At 42.3% G+C, this 25,684-nt stretch overlaps 1 protein-coding gene across 2 annotated transcripts in view; it reads left to right on the top strand.

Annotated features, from left to right (window-relative positions):
• The first annotated feature begins 549 nt into the window (after positions 1-549).
• MYOM3 (myomesin 3) overlaps positions 550-25,684 on the top strand; it is a 52,262-nt gene continuing 27,127 nt past the window's right edge. Inside the window, exons 1-14 of one of the 2 annotated variants that reach the window (XM_039363019.1) lie at positions 550-699; positions 9,157-9,286; positions 10,647-10,721; positions 12,723-12,882; positions 14,616-14,773; positions 17,902-17,997; positions 18,533-18,621; positions 19,637-19,681; positions 20,338-20,478; positions 21,784-21,945; positions 23,042-23,183; positions 23,289-23,488; positions 24,030-24,086; positions 24,846-24,973. In XM_039363019.1, the coding sequence (XP_039218953.1) occupies positions 9,180-9,286; positions 10,647-10,721; positions 12,723-12,882; positions 14,616-14,773; positions 17,902-17,997; positions 18,533-18,621; positions 19,637-19,681; positions 20,338-20,478; positions 21,784-21,945; positions 23,042-23,183; positions 23,289-23,488; positions 24,030-24,086; positions 24,846-24,973 (1,560 nt within the window). In that variant the 5' untranslated portion in view covers positions 550-699; positions 9,157-9,179. Of the gene's footprint in view, positions 700-9,156; positions 9,287-10,646; positions 10,722-12,722; positions 12,883-14,615; positions 14,774-16,713; positions 16,736-17,901; positions 17,998-18,532; positions 18,622-19,636; positions 19,682-20,337; positions 20,479-21,783; positions 21,946-23,041; positions 23,184-23,288; positions 23,489-24,029; positions 24,087-24,845; positions 24,974-25,684 lie in introns of those variants that run through there. The other variant, XM_039363020.1, reaches the window with a different exon arrangement.

Here is a 25,684-nt window from a genome sequence, read left to right as displayed (position 1 = left end):
GCTGGCTCATATCTAAGGGATTGTCCACTAGGACTCCGAGATCCCTCTCACAGTTACTACTATTGAGCAAGGTACCCCCTATACTATACCTGTACATTTGGTTTTTCTTGGCTAACTGTAGAATTTTTCCCCTTAACCCCATCTCAGAAAAATAAAACAAAGCTGACAAATAAATAGAACTTGTCTCCAGGAGAAAGACCTTACCAATTCTCAGAGAGAATGGCAGAGGGGGCAGTTTCCCAGGACAGCTCCACATGAATGGTCTTCAAAAGAGGCAACAAGTTTGTCATGCACCCAATGGACATCTGTTCAAAGCAGCATTATGCGCGAGTCCACACGCCAGCTATTCTTGCTAGCTCTGGTCTGACAATGGATATGGCTACTCCCGATGCCAGAAAAATAATCTGGCTGTCTCAATGCAGAGCGATCATAAATCCTGGATGGTTTGCTCCATTGTCATTGAAGTGACATGAGATAATTCTATATTTAAGGCGGAAGGGGTGGGCAGTTTATCCTTAGACACATTCTTGTGGAGATAGTCATGCTTAATGCCCTCAAGAAAGGGACGGACATCGCTCCAGTGAGTTCTGTTCTTCTTCAGAACTCAGAACTTCATCAACCCTGCTCAGATTTTCCTCTAATACACTGGGATCCTAAGCACTGGGGAAATATTTTTCATCCTCAGATTGTTAAATCAAGGTATGTGATCTTCTCCCTTCTCAAATATGTAACTTGCTTTGAAAGGTTGTTTGGGATCCTTCAGTTTTACTTTGTGTGAAATAATAGTTTGATAACTATCCCACCAGCTTATTTTACAAAAACATTTTGTTCTGTTTTTTTCCTCTGCCTCAAGTTATTATGAAGAGGAATACTATTAAAAATAAAAGATCCATTCTTTTACATTAGGCCCCAAAGAGCTTATCCGTTTTAAATTTACTTCTGTTTATTATTTCTAAAATATGTTGCATTCCTTTATTTATCAATAAAGGTAGCCTGGGTGACAGTGAGATATTTGCATTACATCATATCAAATCATGGCCACATCTAGCTGAATTCATGACTAAACCTTCCTGTTTTAGGTAAATGCAAAGTATAGCTTATAGGTTCTGATGCAACAGCAAACTGTGGTTTCCCATAAACAGGGACTGGGTATTCTAATTCCCACATGCAAGCATGATGAATATAAATGGGCCAAGTACTCATTTTTCTAACACCGCAGGTTGTCTACATACCAGTCTAATATCCTGGTCTCCATAATGGTATCATATGATCTCCGGAATACAATTTAAGGGGCAGTTTTTCCCTCTCATTTTAATCCATAAAGGTAAGATAAAGGCAACTGTATTCCTCAACTTACAATTATCGCTTAACAACCCTTTGAAATTTTGACACACCAGAACAGCTGCTTTACAGCCCACAAGCCACTTCTGGCCATCGTAAAATGTCATTACACACACACACACACAAACATAGACACATACACACACACACACTTATGCAAAATGCATGTGACTGCATTTTGGATGCCTGGCACCCAGACTGAATTTAGAACTGGTAGCTTCCCATTCTGTGATGGTTTTTGCCATTTTCTGGCAATTTTTGCCGGTTTCTGGCAAAACACATCCATTCAAAAGAATGGATTTGAACTTACGACTGCAGCATTTTCTTAATGACCATGAAGATTCATTTAACAACCGCTGCACAAATGTTGTAAAATTAGGTTCGATCATACAGATGCCTTGACTATAATGACTTAAGATCGGGAATTTAGTTCCAATTGTGGTTGTAAGTCAAAGACTACCTGTATAAATAGGTATTATATTTCCTACTTCCCCAAATCTGAAAAAAAGACAATAAGCAGGATATGGCCTCTTCCTATTTTGTTTTTATACTTCTTAGGAGGCAAAACTGTGTAAAGTAGCTATTGACAATCCTCTCCTCTATAAATGTGTTTCATTGTCTTTGCTGTAAAGCCATCCAAGCTGGTGGCCACCATAACATCTTGTGGTGATGAATTCCACAGGTCAAATTCCTCTTAGCTGTCCTAAATTTCCCCATAGCTTAGCTTTATTGAACTAATCTTGTATGAGAGAGAAAAGAGTATTTCTGCAGCAACTGATCAACAGAAATCTTTGATTTAAAATTACTACCATAATCCTGATAAGAATCTGCCAAATATATGCTTATTTATTACTGTATATAAAGTATGATTTACAAACACAAAAATTTCCTGGGAAATAGAGGTGTGCAGATTATCAAGAAGGGAACTTGTTTTTGCATTGCAAACTCTTTTTGCAATTTTGAGATGTTTTGCGATTGGGATGGGCGATCCTTTTGTAAATTGGCCTCAGAGGAACCGTACTCATAAAATAGGATGAGACATAGCTGCCATCTTAAACTTTTCTGATTCCCCTCTCTCAAAACCCCAGCACAACCATTCTGGGCACCCCTTCAATGCCCGTTTGGGAGCAATGAAAATAATTCTTTTCATCCTTTCTGTTTCAACTGGTGTTTGCAAAATCCTGGAGCATCTGTCTTCCACCCACTCAGATCAGCCACCTGTTCAAAGGATGTGTTTGTACCTGCTGAGCATCCCGTGCAGAATCTTTTCTCAGCTTTGGCAAGTATCAGTTCAGGCAGGCAGAGAGATAAGCAGGGCTTCCTTCAAGGCCAAACCCATTGCTTTTCCTTTTTCTGTTTTGCCCCATGAAAAGAATTACGTCACTTTTGCAGCAAAAAAAATCCTAGGTGAAATACAGCCAAGCTACCTTACACAGACAAGATTGTTGTGGAAGAAGTGTAAGGATTAGGAGTTCAAGAACATCTTGTTCATGGCATTTTGCAAAGGAAAAAACTCTTCTCAGATGCCCTCTGATCCATTATGGCCTTTCTCTTGCAGCTCACAAGAACCAGAACATCTTAATAATATTCATTTGCATACTGCTCTTCATTTAATTTTCGTAAAAGAGTTTGCCACAATGCAATCACCATGCAACCAACAAAGCATTAAAATAATAGGATCAAATTCTCTTCTTCACCCAGAAGCAAACACATTAAACTCAGGAGAAAAATGTATTCTGATATAGGTCTAATGGCAAAAAGCTCACCAACGAGGCCGGCCACATAAAGAACAACTTGCTTGAGTAATGAAGAGAAGGACCTGGGGCAACATGATAGCAGTCTTCCAATATCTCAGGGGCTGCCACAAAGAAGAGGGAGTCAAACTATTCTCCAAAGCACCTGAAGGCAGGACAAGAAGCAATGGATGGAAACTGATCAAGGAAAGAAGCAACCTAGAACTAAGGAGAAACTTCCTGACAGTTAGAACAATTAATCAGTGGAACTGCCTGCCTCCAGAAGCTGTGAATGCTCCAACACTGGAAGTTTTTAAGAAGAGACTGGACAGCCATCTGTCCGAAATGGTGTAGGGTTTCCTGCCTGAGCAGGGGGTTGGACTCGATGACCTCCAAGGTCCCTTCCAACTTTATATTATTATTATTATTATTATTATTATTATTATTATTATTATTATTATTATCATCATCATCATCATCAACATCATTATCATTATTATCATTATTATCATTATTATGGATCATCGCACAGTCAGCTAGATGTTCAGACTGGATTTGGCATTTTTGTCTACCTATCGAGTCCTTCCCAAGGACCTGGGATAGGCAGATGTGGATGTTTGATGGTATTACATATATTGTCATAGGATGGAAGCCTGTAAGGCTGCCTTTTGCAATTGACTAATGGCAAATTTGTCAATGCCGATGGTGCTCAAGTGGTGCTCCAGTTGTTTTGGGATTGCACCCAAGGAGCCTATTACTATTGGTACTACCCTTGCTTGCCTTTGCCACAGTCTTTCTATTTCTATTTGTAGGTCTTTGTATTTTGTTATCTTCTCCAGTTCTTTCTCATCTATTCTGCTGATTATTATTACTATTATTATTATTATTTGTAACTCAGCCATCATTCATTGGTTGCACCACAAATTAGATCATCTTTGTGGATTCAGTGGATATGCCAGGGTCTACCAATAAAATCTGACCATCCAAGCCATTATGATCCTGATGTCAACACATCTATACCTTGAGATAGTCTTATAAGTCATTGGGCAACCTGCACAACTGACCTGAGAATAAGTATGGTGTGGCTCCTGTTGTGCACATTACATCATGGTTGTTCCAGTCCATGTTAACTGAAGTTGGCAAACCATTTTCTCCAAGTAGAGGGCACTGCATTCACCTAACCTAACCCAAAGGTTCCTGAGATGTCCATGTCTCTGCCTGTCCCTGACGCTCCTAGTCTGGACAAGGTTCCTCAGAAATTCTTGACACAGATGTTTATTGCTTCATCCAGCCTGACCCTCACTTCACTTTGCAATAGTTCTCTTTTCTTAGCTCTTCCTCAACCTGTCAACAACGCTCTGAATTTTGAATTTAAGAAAACAGTTGTTCATCTCTCTGTTGGATTCCTGAAGCTGGTCTTCTTGTCCTGAGCTTCACCAATGTAAGAGTGATAGAGACATGTGTGCTGAGTATTTTTTTGTTTCTTCACTGTAACACATGGGCTATTTTAAAATCTGTCAGTTGTGTTCAGGCGTAAACAGTTTATTAAAAGTCTTAGCCTGATATGTTCCTATGAAAATTTACAAAATGTCTTCAGGTCCAATATGAGGCATACCGTAAAATCAAATCTCCTTCAATAAAAGGAATATATAAAATATAGGGAAGGTTTTTTAATAGATTTTTGAAATTATCAGTGTTATCATGTTCTCTCTTCTCCTGCTTCTTTTCAAAATCTTGTTCAGGGACCAGACTGTACTGTCTGTCATAATTATCCTAAGTTTTCATATCACCTCTTTCATTATCATTCTTGCTTTGCTAGCTAATCAGTTAAAGAGAGAAAGAGAAAATAATTCCACCATGATTTTCTTAAGGAAGTCCTTAGATAGGTTTACATGTTCTGCTGATTTATATACTGCATTAGCTGGATTCACACAACATGCCAAAGTGGAGCCAAAAAAGTGTGTGATGGCTTTGCATAATGTGTGAATCCAACCAAGGTTTCTTGATAGGTAGCGAGGCAAAATCCCTCGTGCCTATGAAGCCAAAATGTTTTTTATATATGAACCCAAATCAGATCGGTAAGATTCAGAAAACATTTTGAAGTTCCTAAGTTTTGATTCATATCTTTTACCAAATATTGTAGACAGAGAAAAAAAATCAGACTGTTGGATACATCAAAAGTTCACGTATGTATAAAACATGACATTAAAAGAGAGCTTTCAAATTAAAAAAAAAAAAGGTTACACATTTGACCAGATTCTTTCCGTCTACTAAACCAGTCATCTGTTCTCAAGATGTTGTTCTATTTCTATTCCTGGCTTTCTGAAGATCTGGCTACCTATGGGATGGTCCAAAATATTTTGCTACTTTTCAGGCAAAAGCCAAGATTGTGCTGTTTCTGGGATACAGGGATGCTGACTGCCCTGGGTGGTCCAGAAGATCTCCAGCCTCAGTGCCTATTCCTACCGCCTTACTCTGTCAGCATCTGGCTCTGTCAGCATCCCTGTTCCTGCACCTCCTGTTCCCATCCAGATGTTTCACAATTTGGTACTCTTCCTTCCAGCTTCCCGAAGTGGTTGCTTCACCTTGTCAGATGCCAGAGTCAATCCTGATCATTGGAAGCTACAAAAGATGGCTTCATTAATGCCTCAGTCACACTCATTGAGTGTGCAAGCTATCCCAAACAGCCAAGTTGGCTTGCTCTCCACATCACTTTGCCACTGGTTTTCAAGATTTTGTTGCTAGATGCTACAACAATCAAGTAGCATTTGTGCAGCCTCTATCATGCCTGTTTCTTTACCTGGCCTACATTGAAAGGCTGATATCCATCTTCAAAGCCTGCCAGAGTTTTCAAAAGAAAATCAAGCTTGTTGTGTCCTGAGCCCGCAAAAGCAGGCTCAAGACTTTGCATTGGTCGTGGGCATTCCAAAAGCTGCCCGGGACCAGACAGAGCGGCGCTGGCCTTGTGCGCATGCGCAAGGCGCAAAAATGCTCTGTTCCTATTGGTTGACACTGTCTGGGCTTCTGGCCATATAAAAAGGCCTGCGTGTCTTTTGCTTTTGTTTGATTGTTGTAGAAGGAAAATAAAGTGTTTGTTCAGCATCGCCATGTGTCTTCATCATTCGCACGCGAACAAAGTATACAACTGTACCAACACATGCTCTTTCAAGCAAAGGAATGGCAGAGTTCAGAAAAATAACTTCTGATGTCTGTTGAACAGCTGGATTTTTTTTTGTCTCCTCCAAATCTGTTGTTGCCAGATTGTAAATTCCAAAACGGCCAACAGCTGAGAGGAGTGACTTCCCCCAAATCAGAGATTCCTAAAATTTTTGCCCTCACACCTTCCTTTAGTGTAATCTTAATATACAGGCATCTCCATAAAAAAAACAATCATTGCAATGAACATACAGTAAATGAACTATGAAAACAGTGGAACGAAACTTTGGAAAAGGTGGATTTAAACATTGCTGTACACCTCGCAATTTAGGAAACCCTGCGCTGTCGGTTACAGTTTTTAATAAAACATATAGGGCCGTGACCTCCTTTGGAGAGGTGCAGAGAATAACAGAATCGGAAGGGACCTTGGAGGTCATCTAGTCCAACCCCCTGCTCAGGCAGGAGAGCCCCATACCATTTCAGACAAATGGCTGTCCAAATTCTTCTTAAAATCCTCCAGTGATGGAGCGGCCACAACTTCTGAAGGCAAGTCATTCCACTGATTAATTGTTCTAACTATCAGGAAATTTCTCCTTAGTTCCAGAGCAGTGGTTCTCAACTTTTTAATGCCGCGATCCCCAACCGGTTGTAAGTCGAGGACTACTCAACCGGTCGTAAGTCAACTGGTGCAGCACCGTTTGCAGAATGGGACTTTTGGCGGGCTCAGCAGGGCAGAGACAGCCTGGACAATTCCTATTGGCTTTCGAAAGCCAATAGAATAAAAGGGAGTAGCACAGCTAAGGAAAAGGGGGGGAAAATGGCGGACTGCGTTGTTTGGCGACCCCATGAAATGGTCGTTCGACCCCAAATGGGGTCCCGACCCACAGGTTGAGAACCACTGTTCTAGAGAGAGAGTGTGGGGTGGGGTCCAAGGGAGGTGTGAAGGGCCTCCTGTCCAGTTCTCAAACACCAGGCTGAATGGAGACCAGGGCAGATGGTGTGACCTCTCCAGCTGTCTCCCAACGGCCAGGATGTTCTTGAAGAACTGTCAGGGCACTGCCCTTCTCTTCCCCTGTCCTGGCATTTGCCACCTGAGATGGTCACCTTGCTCTGCCCTATGTTTGAATCCTGCATTTGTTCCCAGCCATAGTGAGCTGGTTCCTAAAATTGTTTGGCAGGGTGGATGAATGTGTCTTTGGAAGGCTGCATGCATTGAATCCCACAAGCATTTCAGCTGTGTCTAAATGGAGCCTGATCCCGGCCGGGGGGGGGGGAGATATTGTAGCTTGTCTTTGGCAACCAACAGCATGAAATGGACATCAGCCAAGAGGAGCTGCATTGTTTCTCTCCCTCTTTCTATCTTTAAGAAAGCAACTGACCTAATCCCATTTTCGTTCACCTCCCAGTTAGGCTTCTGAGAGTTTTCAAATATCGACAGGACCACAAATAAGCACTTGTTGCAGTTGTTAACCATTTCTTTCCTATTATTGTTGTTGTTGATGATGATGATGATGATGTTCTACTGATTTGGACCTTGTGTTCAGAGATGAAGAAAACTAAAAAAAAATATTCTTGTGAATAAAAACAGACTTTTCCCCTGCCCAGATGTGTGACAATACCAAGGAAATGACCAGCTTTTTGCACTTTTTGAAAATTATTTTCTTAGGCTTCAAAGGAATGCAGAGGTTGAGCCTTCATGCTTAGGGGAATTTTCAGCTGGGCTTCATTTTTTTTTTTTTTTTGAAGGATGGAAAGAAATGTACTCTATATGTTAACCTATGAACGGTTTAATACACTTTATTTGATTCCGTCTCTTCTCTAGATGAATGACGGAGCTGGGCATTTACTGGTGGGATGCCCTTCCTGATGCCTACGTGGAGTTCACAGCAGATATTTTCTCTTTGCCCCCTGAGAGAGAAACATCTGTTGTTCAATTCTAGGTGATGACAGATGTTTCTCTGTCAGGGCAGAAAGAGAAAATAACTGCTGCAAACTCCACATAGGCATCTGGAAGGGCATCCCACCAGTAAATGTGAGCATTCAGTCACTCCGACTCTGCCCTGATAAAAGACTTTGTTGTTGTTGTTAGCTGCGAAGTCGTGTCCGACCCATCGCGACCCCATGGACAACGTTCCTCCAGGCCTTCCTGTCCTCTACCATCTTCTGGAGTCCATTTAAGCTCACGCCTACTGCTTCAGTGACTCCATCCAGCCCCTTCATTCTCTATCGTCCCCTTCTTCTCTTGCCCTCCATCTTTCCCAGCATCAGGCTCTTCTCCAGTGAGTCCTTCCTTCTCATTAGGTGGCCAAAGGACTTGAGTTTCAACTTCAGGATCTGGCCTTCTAAAGAGCAGTCGGGGTTGATCTCCTCCAGGACTGACCGGTTGGATCGCCTTGCAGTCCAGGGGACTCGCAGGAGTCTTCTCCAGCACCATAGTTGAAGGGCCTCAATTCTTTGGAGCTCAGCCTTTCTTATGGTCCAACTTTCACAGCCATACATTGCAACTGGGGAAACCATGGCCTTGACTGTACGTACTTTTGTTGGCAGGGTGATGTCTCTGCTTTTTAGTATGCTGTCTAGATTTGCCATAGCTTTCCACCCCAGGAGCAAGCATCTTTTAATTTCTTGGCTGCAGTCCCCATCTGCGGTGATCTTGGAGCCCAGGAAAAATATATTGCAACTGGGAAAACCATGGCCCTGACTATACGCACTTTGGTTGGCAGGGTGATGTCTCTGCTTTTTAGAAAAGGCTTTACAGGGTTGTAAAAAGAAGGAGGGGAAAGAATTCAGTTCCTTCTCTTCTTCCTCCTCTCGTCTTCTTTTTCACTTTTATTGAATGATTTGCTTGTTTGTTTGTTTTTAATATCTATGCCACCCATCTCCCCGCCCATCTCTGTGACTCTGGACTCTTGATGTTTTTTGGCAGACAGGAATCCTCTGATCTCCATCATGACAACCCACACCTTTTACCACCACAGAGAAGAGGAGCAGAAGGCAGAGAGACACCGCGATTTGCAAATGACTTCACAGACAAGAAAGTCCAAGTTCAGGACCAGGTGAGTTTAGGAATTAAGAAAATAACAGAGTCCGGGTTGAGAGAAGGGATCTGAGATATATCTCGTATGATCCATTTAAAAGCTAGTGGTTGTATTCTCATAACCTGCTCAACTTCTTTGGTTAGTTTCTGTGAAAGCTTGCCTGTTGTGTAAACTCAGCTAATTTGGACAGGCTTTAATGTACAATACCTTGAAAATGAATATATTCACTGGGTTGAGTTTCCATAGCACAGGAAGCTATCAAAACCTAACCATAATCCAACTCAACATATTATGCAAATGTATCTAGCATATCTTAATAATGTTTAATAATCTTTAACCTGGCTATATGTCTTGTGTGAATACAGCCACTGAACTCCCCTCACTAAGTCCCAAGTAAATGTGTCAAGCACCTTTCTCAATTTGATGTTCTCCAGATGTTTAGATCTAGACTTTATTTCTAGCCACATGTTCGCTAGCAACATTGGCTGGGAACTATAGGTCTCAGCCTAATACATTTGTAGGACACTAAGTACAGAAAGCTATGAAGAGAATTGGAAGGTAACACCACTGCTATTTCAGTCTCAGCTCCATAGTCTGCTTTCAATGGGATTAGAACGCTGAATAACAGAGAAGAACGCCACAGCCTGATGGCTCACTTACATTGCAATTCTACGAATACATATTTGGTAGCTGCATTATTCATTCATTTCAGGGTCTTTTAATCTTGTCTTCAGTTCTGAAAGAACTCCATTAAGCAGAGCTCCAAATAATAGTTAAAGCCATTAAAATAATAATATAAAAGAAAATTCAACAGTGCTGCTTGGAAAATTAATGTCCATTCACTCTTTCTTTGGCACCCTCAATACTTAATACAGTCAGTCTTTGCATTAAGAACAGTGGTGGGATTCAACCGGTTCACACCAGTTTGGCAGAACCAGTAGCTAATTTTTTGTTGCCCAGGCCCAGAATGGACTTCTGGAAGCGGCATCCAAACAGAGAACCGGTTGTTCACATATTTGAATCCCACCACTGATTAAGGACCAGTACTGGCCCTCAGCCTGGGGGTTGGGGACCTCTGTTTTAAACCAACCTTTTAAATGCAATCAATTGTTTTACATTTAATTGGAATGGTAAGCATGTCATGGAAACAATTCAGGCTCAAAATGAGTTTGATTTTATTACACTGTATTTTTCTCGGTTTATTGCACAGACAAGCATAATAATAGTCTCCACTATTTATGCACAAGCTCTCCAGACAGAATACTTTATTTACGAAACATTTTTATCATTGCCCGTTCTTTCATCCAAATATTTATGTCTCCAAATATTCACTTATTATTTTTTTTTTTTGTCTGCCATCTCAACTTTCTTGGAACAGCGAAGAAGAAGAAAGTTTCACATCTCTGGATAGGACCATTGCATCTGCTCTTGCGCTGACAACTGAAGAATCTTGGTATGTCCAATGATTTACTGGAAGGACATTTTTTTCTGCGCCAGGCCCACTTGATAAATATAGTTAACATTACATTCTGCAGTGATGGACTTCTTTTCACCTTCTGTCACCTTAAATATTTTGATGACCGCCTCCGGATTTCTCTGAAGGCCACATCCAGAGGAAAACTTTAAATAGACAGCCCTCAACTTACAACTATTCATTTAGTGACCGTTCAAAGTTACAACGGCATGAAAAAAAGTGACCTATAATTATGGAAAGGAGAACAAATACTTAATGTTACGTGTACTGACAGCCGCGAGAATAGCATTTGCCCAATTTTGGAAAAATGAAAATTTACCATCTGACCAGATTACAATTACGAAAATTTTAGAATGTGCAGAAATGGATAGACTAACATTAGAGATTAAAGAGAAAGAAGACTCCGTTTATTTTAAAACATGGGAAAAATTTTTATCAGTGGTTAACAATACGATCTAGCGAGAAAGGAATGTGAAATTTAATAGGCTGAATGATATTTACTGATTAACTATCACTCTCATGATTATTGCTATCTTTAGTGATTATAATTATTTAATATTATATTAATTATTGTTATTTAATATCTGTACCCGGATGATAGTCCGCTTGCTAAAGCGTTGGAATGATTGTTGGGGGCAACCCCATTACTGTACCTATCCTAACCCTATTCCTCAACCCTATTCAATACCCATACCGACCCTATCCCTTCTTTACCCTTATAAAATCTAATAAAATTTAATTTAAAAAAGCGACCTATGACCACTCTTCATACTTACGACCATTGCAGCATCCCCAGGGTCACGTGATCAAAGTTTGGTTGCTTGGCAACTGGCATGTATTTATGACAGAGTCACGTGATCAACTTTTCTGGCCTTCTGACAAACCAAGTCAATGGGGAAGCCAGATTCACATCAACTGAGTTACTAACTGCAATGGTTCGCGTAACAACGGTGGCAAGAAAGGTCGTAAAATGGGGCAAAATTCACTTACTGCTTTGCTTAGCTCAAGTTGTGGTCGTAAATCGAGGATACCTATATCCACAATATAAACATTCTTATTTTTTAAAACAGTAATAAATAGACATCTAACAATCCAATTGCCTTAGCATTTTTTGTACAAATACTCCCTGACATAGGTGAAACTAGCACGTATATTTCCATATTAGCAATTTCCATTTAACTTCATATGTCAGTGGTGGTGAACCTATGGCACGCGTGCCAGAGGTGGCACTCGGAGCCCTCTCTGTTGGCACGCGCACCACCACCACCAGCAGCAGGTCCATCAGGCTGCCACTGCCACCCGGCGCTGGAGCCCCACCCAGCACAAAGGAGGCGAAGCGGCCAACTAGCAAACTCTAGTAGGGGTGGTAGAGCAGAGGTCACCAACCACTGTCGATTGGTGGTCTGGAAGAAAAGGGAGAGGGAAGCATTTTACATGTGTGCATGTGCGCACGGGGCCATGAGCATGCACACACTACAAATGGGGTGGGGCTAGTGCCTGCATGATACTCACTAGCCCTGCCCTGTTCTTATGGTGCAGCACCTTGTATCTGCACCCTGTGGCACGGCGGCAGCCGATTTTGCCCCTTGCAGCAGGGTGGCCCATTTTTATGTCCCTGTTTTTGCGTGCCAGAGACGGCACTCAGAGGCGCCTCTCCCCCCCCCCCCCCGAGGCCACCACAATGCTGATGCGGCCCTGGCACTTTGCAATAAATAAGTGGGTTTTGGGTTGTGGTTTGGGCACTCAGTCTCTAAAAGGTTTGCCATCACTGTCATATGTCATACGGTGAAATTATAGTAACTGAATAACTATAAATTACTAGTAGAGAAATGCCCAGTAATGCATGGGTGAGACTTGATTATTCACCTTTCTCTGGAGCTAGAATAAAAAGGAATCAAAAAGCGAAGATTTAGCGTTAGCATGAGGCCTATTTCTGAATTTGAAAAACTGGACTTTCCAACACATTTTCATCTTCCTCAGGGAAACCAGGATGAGACGGAAGGCCACTATACTAAACCTGGAGGAGAGGGGAAAGAAGAGAATTCGTTTTGGGAATGACATGGAAAAACTAGAGAAGGATGTCATCAGAAACTGCCGGTTCTTGCGGGTGAAGGCTGACAGGATGGCCCTTCGGAGGAAGGTAAGCAATGGGGTTTTTGAAGGCACTTGGGAGGAGATGGCTTGAAATATGATCCGCAGAGTATAATTTAGCTTTGGGGTCCAAGGAACTACGTAACTAATAGAAGAGAATATTTGTAGCTCAGGGTTGACTTGTGGGGTGAGTTGATGCACTCCTAACTTGGTGGCTTTCCTTGCAGATGTTTCATTACCCAACTAGGTATCATCATTAGAGCACTGATGTTGTTATCTAATTCAGTGGTGGCTAACCTATGGCACGGGTACCAGAGGCGGCACTCAGAGCCCTCTCTGTGGGCACGCGCACCATCGCCCCAGTCCTAGGCCTTCAGCTGGATTTTATAAAATCGTTTTGCTTTAGGCCTCCACCGCCATGTGCAAAAATAAAAAGTTTAATCAATCAATCAATTTCAACTTCTCGCGGGAAAAAATAATCTTGTAAAGTTGGAATTGATTGATTGAACGTTTTAGTCCCACCCAGTCTGCCGTTACCACTGCAGCCACGCCTACCCAATGGGCCACGCCCAGCCAATGGGCCCCACCCACCCGGCACCCGACGATGCATAAGTGGGTTTTGGGTTGCAGTTTGTGCATTCGGTCTCTAAAAGGTTCGCCATCACTGACATAGTGAAATGTCTACAAGAAAACAGCCAAGCTCAGAGAGCACCAAGGACCCCAACTATGAAACTGTTTGAGTACAAATAGTCCTCAACCTAATGACTGTTCATTTACTGACAAGCTTTTCAGTTCTGGACATTCTTGGATGAGAAGCAAAACATTTTCAAAGAAAAAAAAAAACCAAGAAAATCCAGTTGCCTTTTGGGGAAACAGCATCTTTGGGGCATTTACCATGATGTTCTTCCTTTATACATACATTTCTCCAGAGGAAGCTTTGCAAGTGTAAACACCCAGCATATAAGCTCTTTTTTTTAATGTAACCAGCATTGGAACCGAATTGGAAGGGACCTTGGAGGTCATCTAGTCCAATCTCCTGCTCTTGCAGGAGACCTGTACTATTTCTGATAAATGGCTGTCCGGTCTCTTCTTAAAAACCTCCAGTGTTGGAGCATTCACAGCTTCTGGAGGCAGGTTGTTCCACTGGTTAATTGTTCTCACTGTTAGGAAATTTCTCCTTAGTTCTAGGTTGCTTCTCTCTTTGGTTAGCTTCCATCCGTTGTTTCTTCTCCTGCCTTCAGGTGCTTTGGTAAATAAATTGGCCTCCTCTTCCTTGTGGCAACTTTTCAAGTATTGGAATACGGCTATCATGATGTGTGACATTCAATAGCATCCCTTTCTTCATTTTTCTTTCTTTGCAAAAGTTGCATGAGGGAAACAAAGCAACAGTTTACTTGTTTCGATGGCAGCCTTTGTGCCACTGTAAAGAGTAGGCAATCCAAAAGCCGTGGAGAAACTTTTAGGCAATTGTTACTGTAGTACCTAGACTAACCTGGCTGATCTGGGAAAAACTAAGCAGTGGGACGCTGTTGTTATTTAGATGGGAAACACCCAAGAAATCTCAGATTTATGGCCTGCAAAGATGGCAATGGTAAAGCATTGTTACCTGAAAAATAAATGCAACTGTCCAAGTGATGACCAGGAATTTAGCTCTTCTAAAGGGAAGTGTTGTTTTAACATTAACACCCAGAGGGTGCTAATAGTTCCCTGTCCCATATCTGCGGATGTATTTATAGAACAGTAAGATAAAAAGCTATAAAACCTTCTGCATTCTCGTCCAAGGCTGAAGCGAAGGCGCTACTGGAAAAGGAGGTGATGGAGCTGTTGTCCTGCCGGGCACCCATGTTTTGGATCCCCCTGAGAGCTCACACAGTCTGGGAGAGGATGAGTGTCACGCTGGAGTGCACTGTTCTGGCTAACCCTCAGCCGAAGGTCACCTGGTAAGTGGGCCAGGAAGAAAACGTTGGCGTTGCCTCTCTGAAACTATGAAAGAAGAACTCATTGTCCCTCTGAAAGATGGGTCCTCCATTGCTGGAGGTTTTAAAGAAGAAATTGAATAGCTATTTGACAGGGGTCCTTGGTGCTCTCTGAACTTGCTTGCTTCTTGCATCTGTTTTATTACTCACACTAGGTAACATCTTCAGTGCTGGTAAGAAGTGCTGGTGGCTGTCAGTTTATATTATCGTAGTTTGCCTGTCAGTGTTGAGATTCTTTGGCTGGGCTATTTACTGTTGGGTTCTTTGGAAGTTTCTTGGTTGGGGTGTTGTTTACTTGATTGTTGGTCTGATGTTAACCTTGAAGTTCATATATGCTGGTCTGGGTGCTGATTGCTGGTGGGGAGGTGTTTGGGCTTTTTTGTTCCCCTTTTGGCTGGTTGATTGTCTCTTTTGTATAGTCTATAGATGTTTTCATGTCTACATGTCTATTGATGACTAATTTGTCAGACTGCCAGGCTTCTAAAAATTCCCTGGCATTTTTGGACTTGGTTTGATCTAGGACAGTGGTTCTCAACCTTTTTAATGCCGCGACCCCCAACCGGTCGTAAGTCGAGGACTACTCAACTGGTGCAGCACCGTTTGCAGAATGGGACTTTTGGCGGGCTCAGCAGGGCAGAGACAGCCTGGACAATTCCTATTGGCTTTTGAAAGCCAATAGAATTAGACTCTATTCAAGAGAGTCTATTCTATTGGCTTTCAAAAGCCAATAGAATAAAAGGGAGTAGCACAGCTAAGGGAAAGGGGGGGGGGGGAAATGGCGGACTGCGTTGTTTGGCGACCCCTGTGAAATGGTCGTTCGACCCCAAATGGGGTCCTGACCCAACAGGTTGAGAACCACTGATCTAGAATGATTACATTTTCCCAACTGAAATGGTCCCAACTGAAATCTGTCTGTATGTTGTGAAAATATATAGACAGATTTAACCATAGTTTCAATTGAGCTACCAATATTCTCCTTTATTGAATAGCCACTTGTCTCAAAGGATATGGTGTCTCCTGCTTGAGCAGTCCTTTCCAACTCTTTTATTCTCATATTCTGAAAAAGTCGCTTGATCTCATCAGCAGATTGCAGACTTTTCAGGATTGTACCCTTTGAGCTTAGAAAGGTGGACGTGGTTGGATATTTGATCCTGTTCACAGATAAATAGCAAGAAGGAGAACTTTAAATGCAGGTGAGGATTTATTTTTCCCAATGGAGCATTTAAATGTGCAAGGGCTATTGCTTATTCCCTATAATTGTAGGACATGTTATGCCTTGTTGAGGATATGGGAAGAACTGATTTGATTCCAGCTAATCCTCGCTTTGTTTACTTGCTTGGATGTTTTTCTTTTTAAAGCGATGATGAGAATGAAATTAACATAGCTTCCTTCTCCGCAGGTGAAAGAGTTTACAGTTGGAAAACGTTAAATGCATTTCCCAAATTCCAGAAGGATGTTTTAAAGAATGCATCTGTTCAGAAACCATCCCATCTGGGGAGCTTTTGATTAAGTTTTGATTTAGCTCCAAACTTATTTTCTCTGGAAATCTGTGGTTGCTCTTAGAAGCACTTCCCTTTTTGTAACTTTGTTCACTCGCTTTCTATGGGGCTTCCTCACATCATTGCATTCCCCTTCAGCTGTTGTTTTTTTTAATCATAGGGGAAGATCTTTCACAAATGCAAAAAATATAAATAAATTGATGATGGTGATGATTGATGATGATACCTAGTTTGGTAATGAAATGCCTGCAAGAAAAACAGAGAGCATCTAGGGTCTCATACAGGCCACACTTGGAATACTTCATCCAGTTTTGGTCACCACGATGTAAAAGAGATGTTGAGACTCTAGAAGGAGTACAGAGAAGAGCAACAAAGAGGATCAGGGGACTGGAGACTAAAACATATAAGGAGCGGTTGCTGGAATTGGGTATGTCTAGTTTAATGAAGAGAAGGACAAGGGGGGACATCATAGCAGTCTTCCAATATCTCAGGGGCTGCCACAAAGAAGAGGGAGTTAAGCTATTTCCCAAGGCGCCTGAAGGCAGGACAAGAAGCAACAGATGGAAACTAATCAAGGAGAGAAGCAACCTAGAACTAGGGAGAAACTTCCTGACAGTTAGAACAATTAACCAGTGGAATAATCTGCCTCCAGAAGCAGTGAATGCTCCAACACTGGAAGTTGTTAAGAAGAGATTGGACAGCCATTTGTCCAAAATGGTATAGGGCAGCGGTTCTCAACGTTTATGTGACGGCGACCCCCGTCACACAAACGTTATGCGCATGCGTGGTGCGGCGCGCATGGGGGCGGGGCCCCACGCGCGGCACGCATGCGCGGCGGCGCCCCCCACGCATGGCGCACATGCGTGGCACCGCCCCCATGTGCGGTGCGCATGCGCGGCGGCGCCCCCGGAGGCGTGCTGCCGCCCCCACGCGCGGCGCGCGTGCGTGGCACCGCCCCCCGGAGGCGCGGCGCGCCCCCGGAGGGGACAAAATGGCGGATCGCCGCCTTTGGCGACCCCACAAAAGAGGTCGATCGACCCCAAATGGGGTCGCAACCCATAGGTTGAGAACCGCTGGTATAGGGTTTCATGCCTGAACACGAAGGCCTCCAAGGTCCCTTCCAACTTTATTATTATTATTGTTGTTGTTGTTGTTGTTGTACATAGATGAATAAGGGCTCTGTACTGATTTTTGATAATCTTTTCAGCTCACTATGATTGATATACATGCTTCTTCCAGCTGGTGCCTTCCAAATGTGTTGCATTACAAACACCGTTGTGCTTGGAAACTCTTCACATATGAAGGACACTAGATTGGGGAAATTATTTGAAAGAAATGCTTTGAATCTCTTGTGAGAACAGCACCATCCTGCAAAGGCTGAGAAAAGTTTGGTTGCTTTAATGAAATCAGAAACTCTTCTTTCAAATAGTTTTCATTGTATTCATTCATTCAATCAATCAATTTCTATAGCCGTCCACCTTAGTCAATGACTCTGCCTGGCTTATGATTCAAAATGCATAACCCTATGTGATTTCAACATTTCCAGAAGCCTCCCTTAACAATCTTCATTTTCCTTCTCTTGCACCTGACCAGGTTTAAAAATGGAGTTCGAATTGATCCTCGTGTTGCTCCAGCAGGGAAATACAAAATGAAGAATGAATTTGGAATGCTTACCTTGGATATCAGGAGGTAACTGATTAATCTAAAGAGGATTAATTTTTAGGTTGGTTGTAAGAACTCAGAAGCAAAGGGATGTCACAAAGTTAAGAAAGCAATGAAAAACAAGGGTTGTGATTCCATCCCACATTAACACAGATCACTAACCAATAGACAACTGCACGTTTGCAAATTGGTAAGCTTGGCTACTTTTGACCTTGGTTAATTCAAAACCTGACTCCTTTTTTGCATAAATCATCTGAATCAATTGATGTTTCCCTGTGTCTTCCCCATGTAATCTGGAAAAAAAATGAATTATATGAGCAGAAATTAAGAGACTGTTATGTGAAAACAAGTGAAGAGAAACCAAAATTCACAGATCATGTAATGAAGTTGAAATAGAAAGTCACCATACCATTAGCTTTCCCAACTTCATCAAGTTTAAGACGAGTGGACTTCAGCTCCCAGAATTCCCCAGCTAGTACACACTGGCTGGGGAAACCCTTTGCTTTTGGTTAAATACGAAACAACTGGAGCATCCCACAGTGTCATTTGCTGTTATTTTCAGATGCTCTTTGGATGATTCTGCTGAATACAGTGTGGAAGTGAAGAACTCGTATGGCGAGGCCAACTCATTTGCAACCGTATTTGTCAGGAGTAAGTCTCGACTTGACTTGGACAAGCGCAGAAACATTCTGCGAAGCCAGATGTTCTCTGCATGAAACATATTCCTTCCCCAGATGCGCTGTTGCAATACAAGCGATGTGGGTTTCAGCACCTGAGGCGTTTTCCCAATTGTTTTCTGAGCAATTTCCATTACTCATCCATTAATCCAAACATTGCCATTTTTTTCCTCTTCCAGGCATGTTGGAAAAAGATTCCCAGCACTCCCTTAGCTAGATGTGATAGGAGGGAGGGTATTCCAACAACTGGAAAACACCTGGTTGAGGGCAGTTGCCAATTTAATCATCCTTTGCTGTTTTACAACAGTTTTATGCAAAGGGTGTTTCTCCGGGCTAAGAGTGCTCAATCTGGTTTTTGTCTAAAACAGTGGTTCTCAACCTGTGGGTCGGGACCCCATTTGGGGTCGAACAACCATTTCACGGGGGTCGCCAAACAACGCAGTCCGCCATTTTTTCCCCCCCTTTTCCTTAGCTGTGCTACTCCCTTTTATTCTATTGGCTTTTGAAAGGCAATAGAATAGACTCTCTTGAATAGAGTCTAATTCTATTGGCTTTCAAAAGCCAATAGGAATTGTCCAGGCTGTCTCTGCCCTGCTGAGCCCGCCAAAAGTCCCATTCTGCAAACGGTGCTGCACCAGTTGAGTAGTCCTCGACTTACGACCGGTTGAGAAGTCCTCAACTTACGACCGGTTGTGGGGTCACGGCATTAAAAAGGTTGAGAACCACTAGTCTAAAAGAAACAAACAAACAAACAAAAAAGCTTGATGGAGGCTAGAACTGGATTTCCATCCAGTTTGGTGTTCTTGCAGCTCTTCGGAGACTCACCTCTTCTGATTTCGATATGGGTTTTTCTGCATTGCAACTTAAAACTACTTGTGTACATTATTATTTGCAAATGAAACAGTGAAATGCACCTTCACCTATGCCGGTATTTCTCCTTCTCCCTTCCTTTCCCACTCCCCCACCAACTCCCCTCTACCCTCTTGTAGAATATTATGGGATGGAATCTGGATTTGATTCAGAAATCTATAAAAGTAAGTAGAAGTTGCTCGTCCTTTATCCTGGTTTCTTCTCTTGGTTAGTAAAAGGTGGGAAGAAAGACCAAGAAGTAATTGGGGGCACCCAAATAGTGATGATGGGGAATTAACAGCTATAATGCACATTTATTTATTTATTTATTTATGAGACTTATATACCGCTTTAAGTGCAAGCACTCTCTAAGCGGTGTACACCAGTAAGCAATGTATGTATATATATATATATTTTTTTACATTGCCCCCAACAATCTGGGTCCTCATTTTACCTACCCCGGAAGGATGGAAGGCTGAGTCAACCTTGAGCCGGTGAGATTTGAACCGCTGACCTGCTGAACACAGTCAGCTAAAGTGGCCTGCAGTACTGCACTCTAACTGCTGGGCCACCTCGGCTCAAAGTATATTATATGTAGACACAAGAACAGATACATTTTGGAAAGTGGTAACATGGACCTCTTTTCTCCTGTTGTCTCTCTTTCTCATTCATGGTGATCTGTGAAGTGAGACTGGTACAGCTGAAGACCAGCTTCAGACAGCTCTGGGCACATTGTGAGAAGAATAGGGTAGAAATTCCTCAAGTCAGAAGAGGACGTTCATTCTATTTTGGCCATCAGTGTTCAACCTTCTTTCTAACTCAACATCTGCTTGCTCCTTAGAGAGACTCAGAGACATAGAAGCTGACTTCGCCAGCACATTGAGGCCCATCTTTGCTACAGAGAAGGAAGCCTTCATCCTCTCCTGCACTTTCACTTCAGACCTTCAAGAATACCAACGAAACATTTCCTGGTTCCGTGACGGTTTGTATTTATAGCCACAATGCTGCCTGAGAAAGCATCAAAATATGCTGCATCAGGTTTAGCAGCTTTTTGTTCCCCATCTTTGGATGCCAATTATGTGATGGTGCTTTTACACAAAACAAAACACCCTTTACTTGGCTGGGAAGTAACTCATTTCAGTAGTTTGCATAATGCAACGAATGAGCCCCTGTGAGCCATACAATTTATCACGTGAATTAGACATTTTCAGTGGGAAGAAAAATCAAATTGCTCCTTATTATGGATAAAAGTGCCCTTAGCTCAGGTCAAGCTTATTTGTACTCCTAGTGACTGCATCCATCCAATATTCTTGGTAGCATTTTGGAACTAGTTCGCCGCTAATTTCTGCTAGAATGAATTTTGTTTTTCCAATCTAACCAACATTACTGATATATCCAGATGATTTGTTAATACCACTTTACAATGCCTTGGTAAGGCCACAATTGGAATACTGCATCCAGTTTTGATCACTGCGATGTAAAAAATATGTTGAGACTCTAGAAAGAGTACAGAGGAGAGCAGCAAAGATGATTAGGGGAGTGGAGGCTAAAGCATATAAGGAACGGTTGCTGGAATTGGGTATGTCTAGTTTAACGAAGAGAAGGACGAGGGGGGAGATGATAGCAGTCTTCCAATATCTCAAATACGAGGGAGTCAAGCTATTCTCCAAAGCGCCTGAAGGCAGGACAAGAAGCAACGGGTGGAAACTAACCAAGGAGAGAAGCAACCTAGAACTAAGGAGAAACTTCCTGACAGTGAGAACAATTAACCAGTGGAACAACCTGCCTCCAGGAGTGGTGAATGCTCCAACACTGGAAGTTTTTAAGAAGAGACTGGACAGCCATTTGTCCAAAATGGTATAGGGTTTCCTGCCTGAGCAGGGGGTTGGACTAGATGACCTCCAAGGTCCCTTCCAACTATTATTATTGTTGTTGTTGTTGTTGTTGCCCAACTATAGGGTGATCTTGTTAGCTTCTGAGATCAACTGGGGTCTACTAATTGCTGCCAATTGTTGAAGACTTGCCTTAAAATATATCCACCAATAGGACTTTTTTTTTTCAACTTGTCCCTCAAAACTGCTTTTGCCGGCAGTGGAAAAGGAGAATGAGGAGTTGCCTTTTTTTATGATTTCAACTAATATCCTACTGTTTGTCAAAGGCAGCACATTTCACGAGTGAAATCTGAAAATGTTCAGGATTCCAGATTCTGAAGATGTGCCAAGTATCATCTCTAGTATGAATGCATTGACTGGATAAAACAAGGCGATGCTTATGTCCTGTATGGCAGGTGAGTTGCTGAAAGATTCTGACCACCGGCAAATCAAATGTGAGGATCGGGAGGCATCCTTGATAGTATCCTGTGCTTACAAGGAGGATGAAGGCTTTTACAGCATCCGTATCCCGACACAAGACGGCTACAGTGAACAAAAAGCTTACGTGTTTGTTAGGGGTATGTTCACCATTATTGATGTGACAGTTTAATGTTAAGACATTTCTGTGAGCTTTTTCCAACTAATAGATTCCGGTTGAGCCAGGCTGTCATTCTTACAACTTGCACTCAGCTTGGCTATGAAAGATGCCCTTAGTCTCTCACAAGTTCTCATGCAGCCCCCAGGTTCTATGGAGCACCATTTGAGAAACCCTAGGCCAGTGGTTCTCAACCTGTGGGTCGGGACCCCATTTGGGGTCGAACGACCATTTCAGGGGGGTCGCCAAACAAGGCTGTCCGCCATTTCCCCCCCCCCCTTTTCTTTGGCCACGCCCCTGGCACCCAGTGATGTATAAGTGGTTGGGGGTCACCACAACATGGGGAACTGTATTATGGGGTCACGGCATTAGAAAGGTTGAGAGCCACTGCCCTAGGCTTTCCTTCAGCCTGGTGATATGTAGATGTAGCTGATGCAGTATGTGGAGACTGCAGTATTGGTGCATTATAGTTCTTGACTTACAATCCCAATTGTTATTGTAAGTTGAGGATTATTTGTATGGGGAATAAAGTCCTCCCAATCATGATTGGTACTAGCTAAGATTGATAGGGTTGTAGACCAAGACTTCTAGAGAATCTAGACGTCCAGTTGGAGAAGGCTGGCTGGTTGAAGTTCAAGAGAAAGTCAGAGAGAGAGAGAAAAACAGATTAGGAGTTAGCTTTGTATCTCTAATTTTCTTAATAAACTCAAAACACCATATATACAGTAATCAGTGTTTCTCAACCTTGACAATTTTAAGGCATGTGGACTTCAACTCCCAGAATTCCACAGCCAGCATTGCTGGCTGTGGAATTCTGGGAGTTGAAGTCCACATGCCTTAAAATTGTCAAGGTTGAGAAACACTGGGAGTAGATGGTCCTTTCTCAAGGCTGTGAAAGTGACTGTCCCAAAGTTACTCAAATGAAACTTGTCTCTGTTGTGTAGCCAACAGCATAAATGCTGTACTTATGATAGTGAACACTTCCCATCACCAACAATGATTTCAGGATGTGGTAGATAAAAGTGAGATGTCTTTTGTCTTGACTCAATAATCTCACCCTAGCTTCCTGTCCTTCCCAGATGCTGCAGCTGCAACAGCTGGTGCTCCTGGATCTCCTCTCCTTGTACAATGTCATGCTGTGAACAAAAATACCCTCATACTTTCATGGGTACCTCCCAGTGATAATGGTGGAAGCCCCATCATTGGTTATTACATTGAAAGGTCTACACTCTATAGTACTCCAATCTTCCTCTCTCCTTCCCTCCATTTTTTTTATTTTTTCAAGATCATAATCAATTGTACAAAAGTGTCATTTTTGCCTTCCAGGTGTGAAATGGACACAGATGAATGGGTTCCTTACAATGAGCAATTGGTGAAAACTTGCAGGTCACCAGTTTTGGGTCTCACAGAAGGAAAGACTTACCAGTTCCGAGTGAAGGCTGTCAATTGTGCAGGAATCAGTAACCCTTCAAAGGCCAGCAGTCCTGTGACAATGATTGATCCTAATGAAGCAAAGAGGTTGCTAAGTACGTCATTCTTGGTTTAGACCACGTGAAGGTTCACAAAAATTGGAGGCAATCTTCAAGACAATGTGGGCCACCAATAGCCTCAAGTAAAAGAATTGTGGTATGAAGAATAATTATTCTGTGCCAACACATCCAAGTGTTGGCATAGGACAGGGATAGGCAACCTTGGCTCTTTTATGACTCATGGACTTCAACTCCCAGCATGTCTGGCTCAGGAATTCTGGGAGTTGAAGTCCATGAGTCATAAAAGAGCCAAGGTGTCTACCCCTAGCATAGGATAATCATTCTTTGTATCACTTTTTTACTTGAAGTTATTGGTAGCCCACATTGTCTTGAAGACTGCCTTCAAAAGATTTTGCTAGATTGATCAAGTGGTTACTTTTGTCCTAGGACTTTCAAATATTCCCTTTGGTTGAATTAAACAAACCAAAGTAATCCACTGGGTCTATTCAGTTTGATAATTCAACTGAACTATAATTTATATACCTATAAATTATAATGTATGGCTTCCAAAGTATTAATTTTCTTTTTCTTTGATTAGATATTCCTTATGACGATGGGATGAGGACAATTATAATTTCAAAAGACGAACTGGAACGTAAGTTCATAGGAACCTCATTCCTTAATTATTCCTCTGATAAATACTCTATCCCAAAGATGTTTTCATGTTACAGTGAACTGCTACTTATACATTTTGAGGGGTGGCAATTCTACAATTTGTCCCTTTCACTACAAGTGGAAGTTCTGATAACCAAAGAATTATCCAGGAAGCTGCCTTAAGTTGGACCAGACCCTAATCCAGTGGTTCTCAACCTGTGGGTCGGGACCCCATTTGGGGTCGAATGACCATTTCACAGGGGTCACCAAACAAGGCTGTCCACCATTTTTCCCCCTTTTCTTTGGCCACGCCCCTGGCACCCGGTGATGTATAAGTGGTTGGGGGTCACCACAACATGGGGAACTGTATTATGGGGTCGCGGCATTAGAAAGGTTGAGAACCACTGCCCTAATCCTTCTGGCTGAGTATCTTCTACCCAGTTGCCAATGATTCTCCAGGGTCTATGAAGTACATTCTCTTGGAGATGTTAAGAATTAAGTAAAGAGCTTCTGAGGCAAAATTTTGATGTTCAGCTCTATTATTCCCTTATAGGCCCATCCCTTGATCCCACTGTTTCAGTCATCCCCCATCTGGTGCCCTCCAGACAGTTTGGACTTGACTGAGGAACTATGGAAAGAGAAGTCCAACTTTACTAGAAGATACCATGCCACAGGCCTAGCCATTCTTTTCTTATTGTAAATCTGGTCTTGTATGAGAGCTCCAGTGTGTGATGGCTATTTTAACTCTCTCTTCCTATAGCTGAGATTAAGATCCCGTTGCCTCCCACTAATGTTCATGCCAGTGAGACTAGAGAAGATTATGTGATCCTCTCCTGGGATGAGCCAGATCCCAGAGGTAAAGAGCCACTGAGCTACTATGTAGAAAAGGTAAGAAAACAGCAGATACAGTAGATCAATCCCCCCAAGCCACCTTCAGATCAGACCAAACTTCATTTAGGTTTTTCTGAACCAAGTTCTTTCTAGATAAGATAAGGTAAGGTAAGGTAAGGTGAGATGAGATGAGATGAGATGAGATGAGATGAGATGAGATGAGATGAGATGAGATGAGATAAGATAAGATGAGATAACCTTTATTGTCATTTTTTTACCGTGGGCACAACGGCACACATCAAAAATGAAATTTAGTTGCCCGCTCTCAAAGTGAAACACATTGTTCTTTCTCAAACCAATTTGAGGACTTAAAAATAATTGTCCATGAATCCTGGTGCCCTCCATTGGAGTTGAGATGAAGACAACATCATGGGGACATGGCAGAAAAAAGAGGATACAGGAGATTGATGCAAGATGGAAAAATAATAACATATTCAGTGCTAGTTTTACATTTCACAGTAGACCATCCAATGGAGGAGAACCATAGTCAGTAGGCAACATTCTAATTTCTACATCACAAGTTATGCAACTTTCCATAATTTCTAACAAGACCTCTAATTTGAGCCTTACCAAGTCAATTCCCATGGATTTCCAGATTTCCACATTGGGTCACTGGTCATGAAAATGCAGGGCTGGTCATTCTTTTCCCCTGGGAGAACGCCCCAGGCTGATACAAAGCCATTTTATGACAAATAATGGTGGTCTTCT

The sequence above is a fragment of the Crotalus tigris genome, unplaced genomic scaffold, assembly GCF_016545835.1.
Source record: "Crotalus tigris isolate CLP2741 ecotype Arizona unplaced genomic scaffold, ASM1654583v1 scf7180000019504.1669754, whole genome shotgun sequence".
NCBI classification, from domain to species: domain Eukaryota; kingdom Metazoa; phylum Chordata; class Lepidosauria; order Squamata; family Viperidae; genus Crotalus; species Crotalus tigris.
The sequence above is the reverse complement of the archived record's forward strand: the minus strand, read 5'-3'. Positions and strand labels throughout refer to the sequence as shown.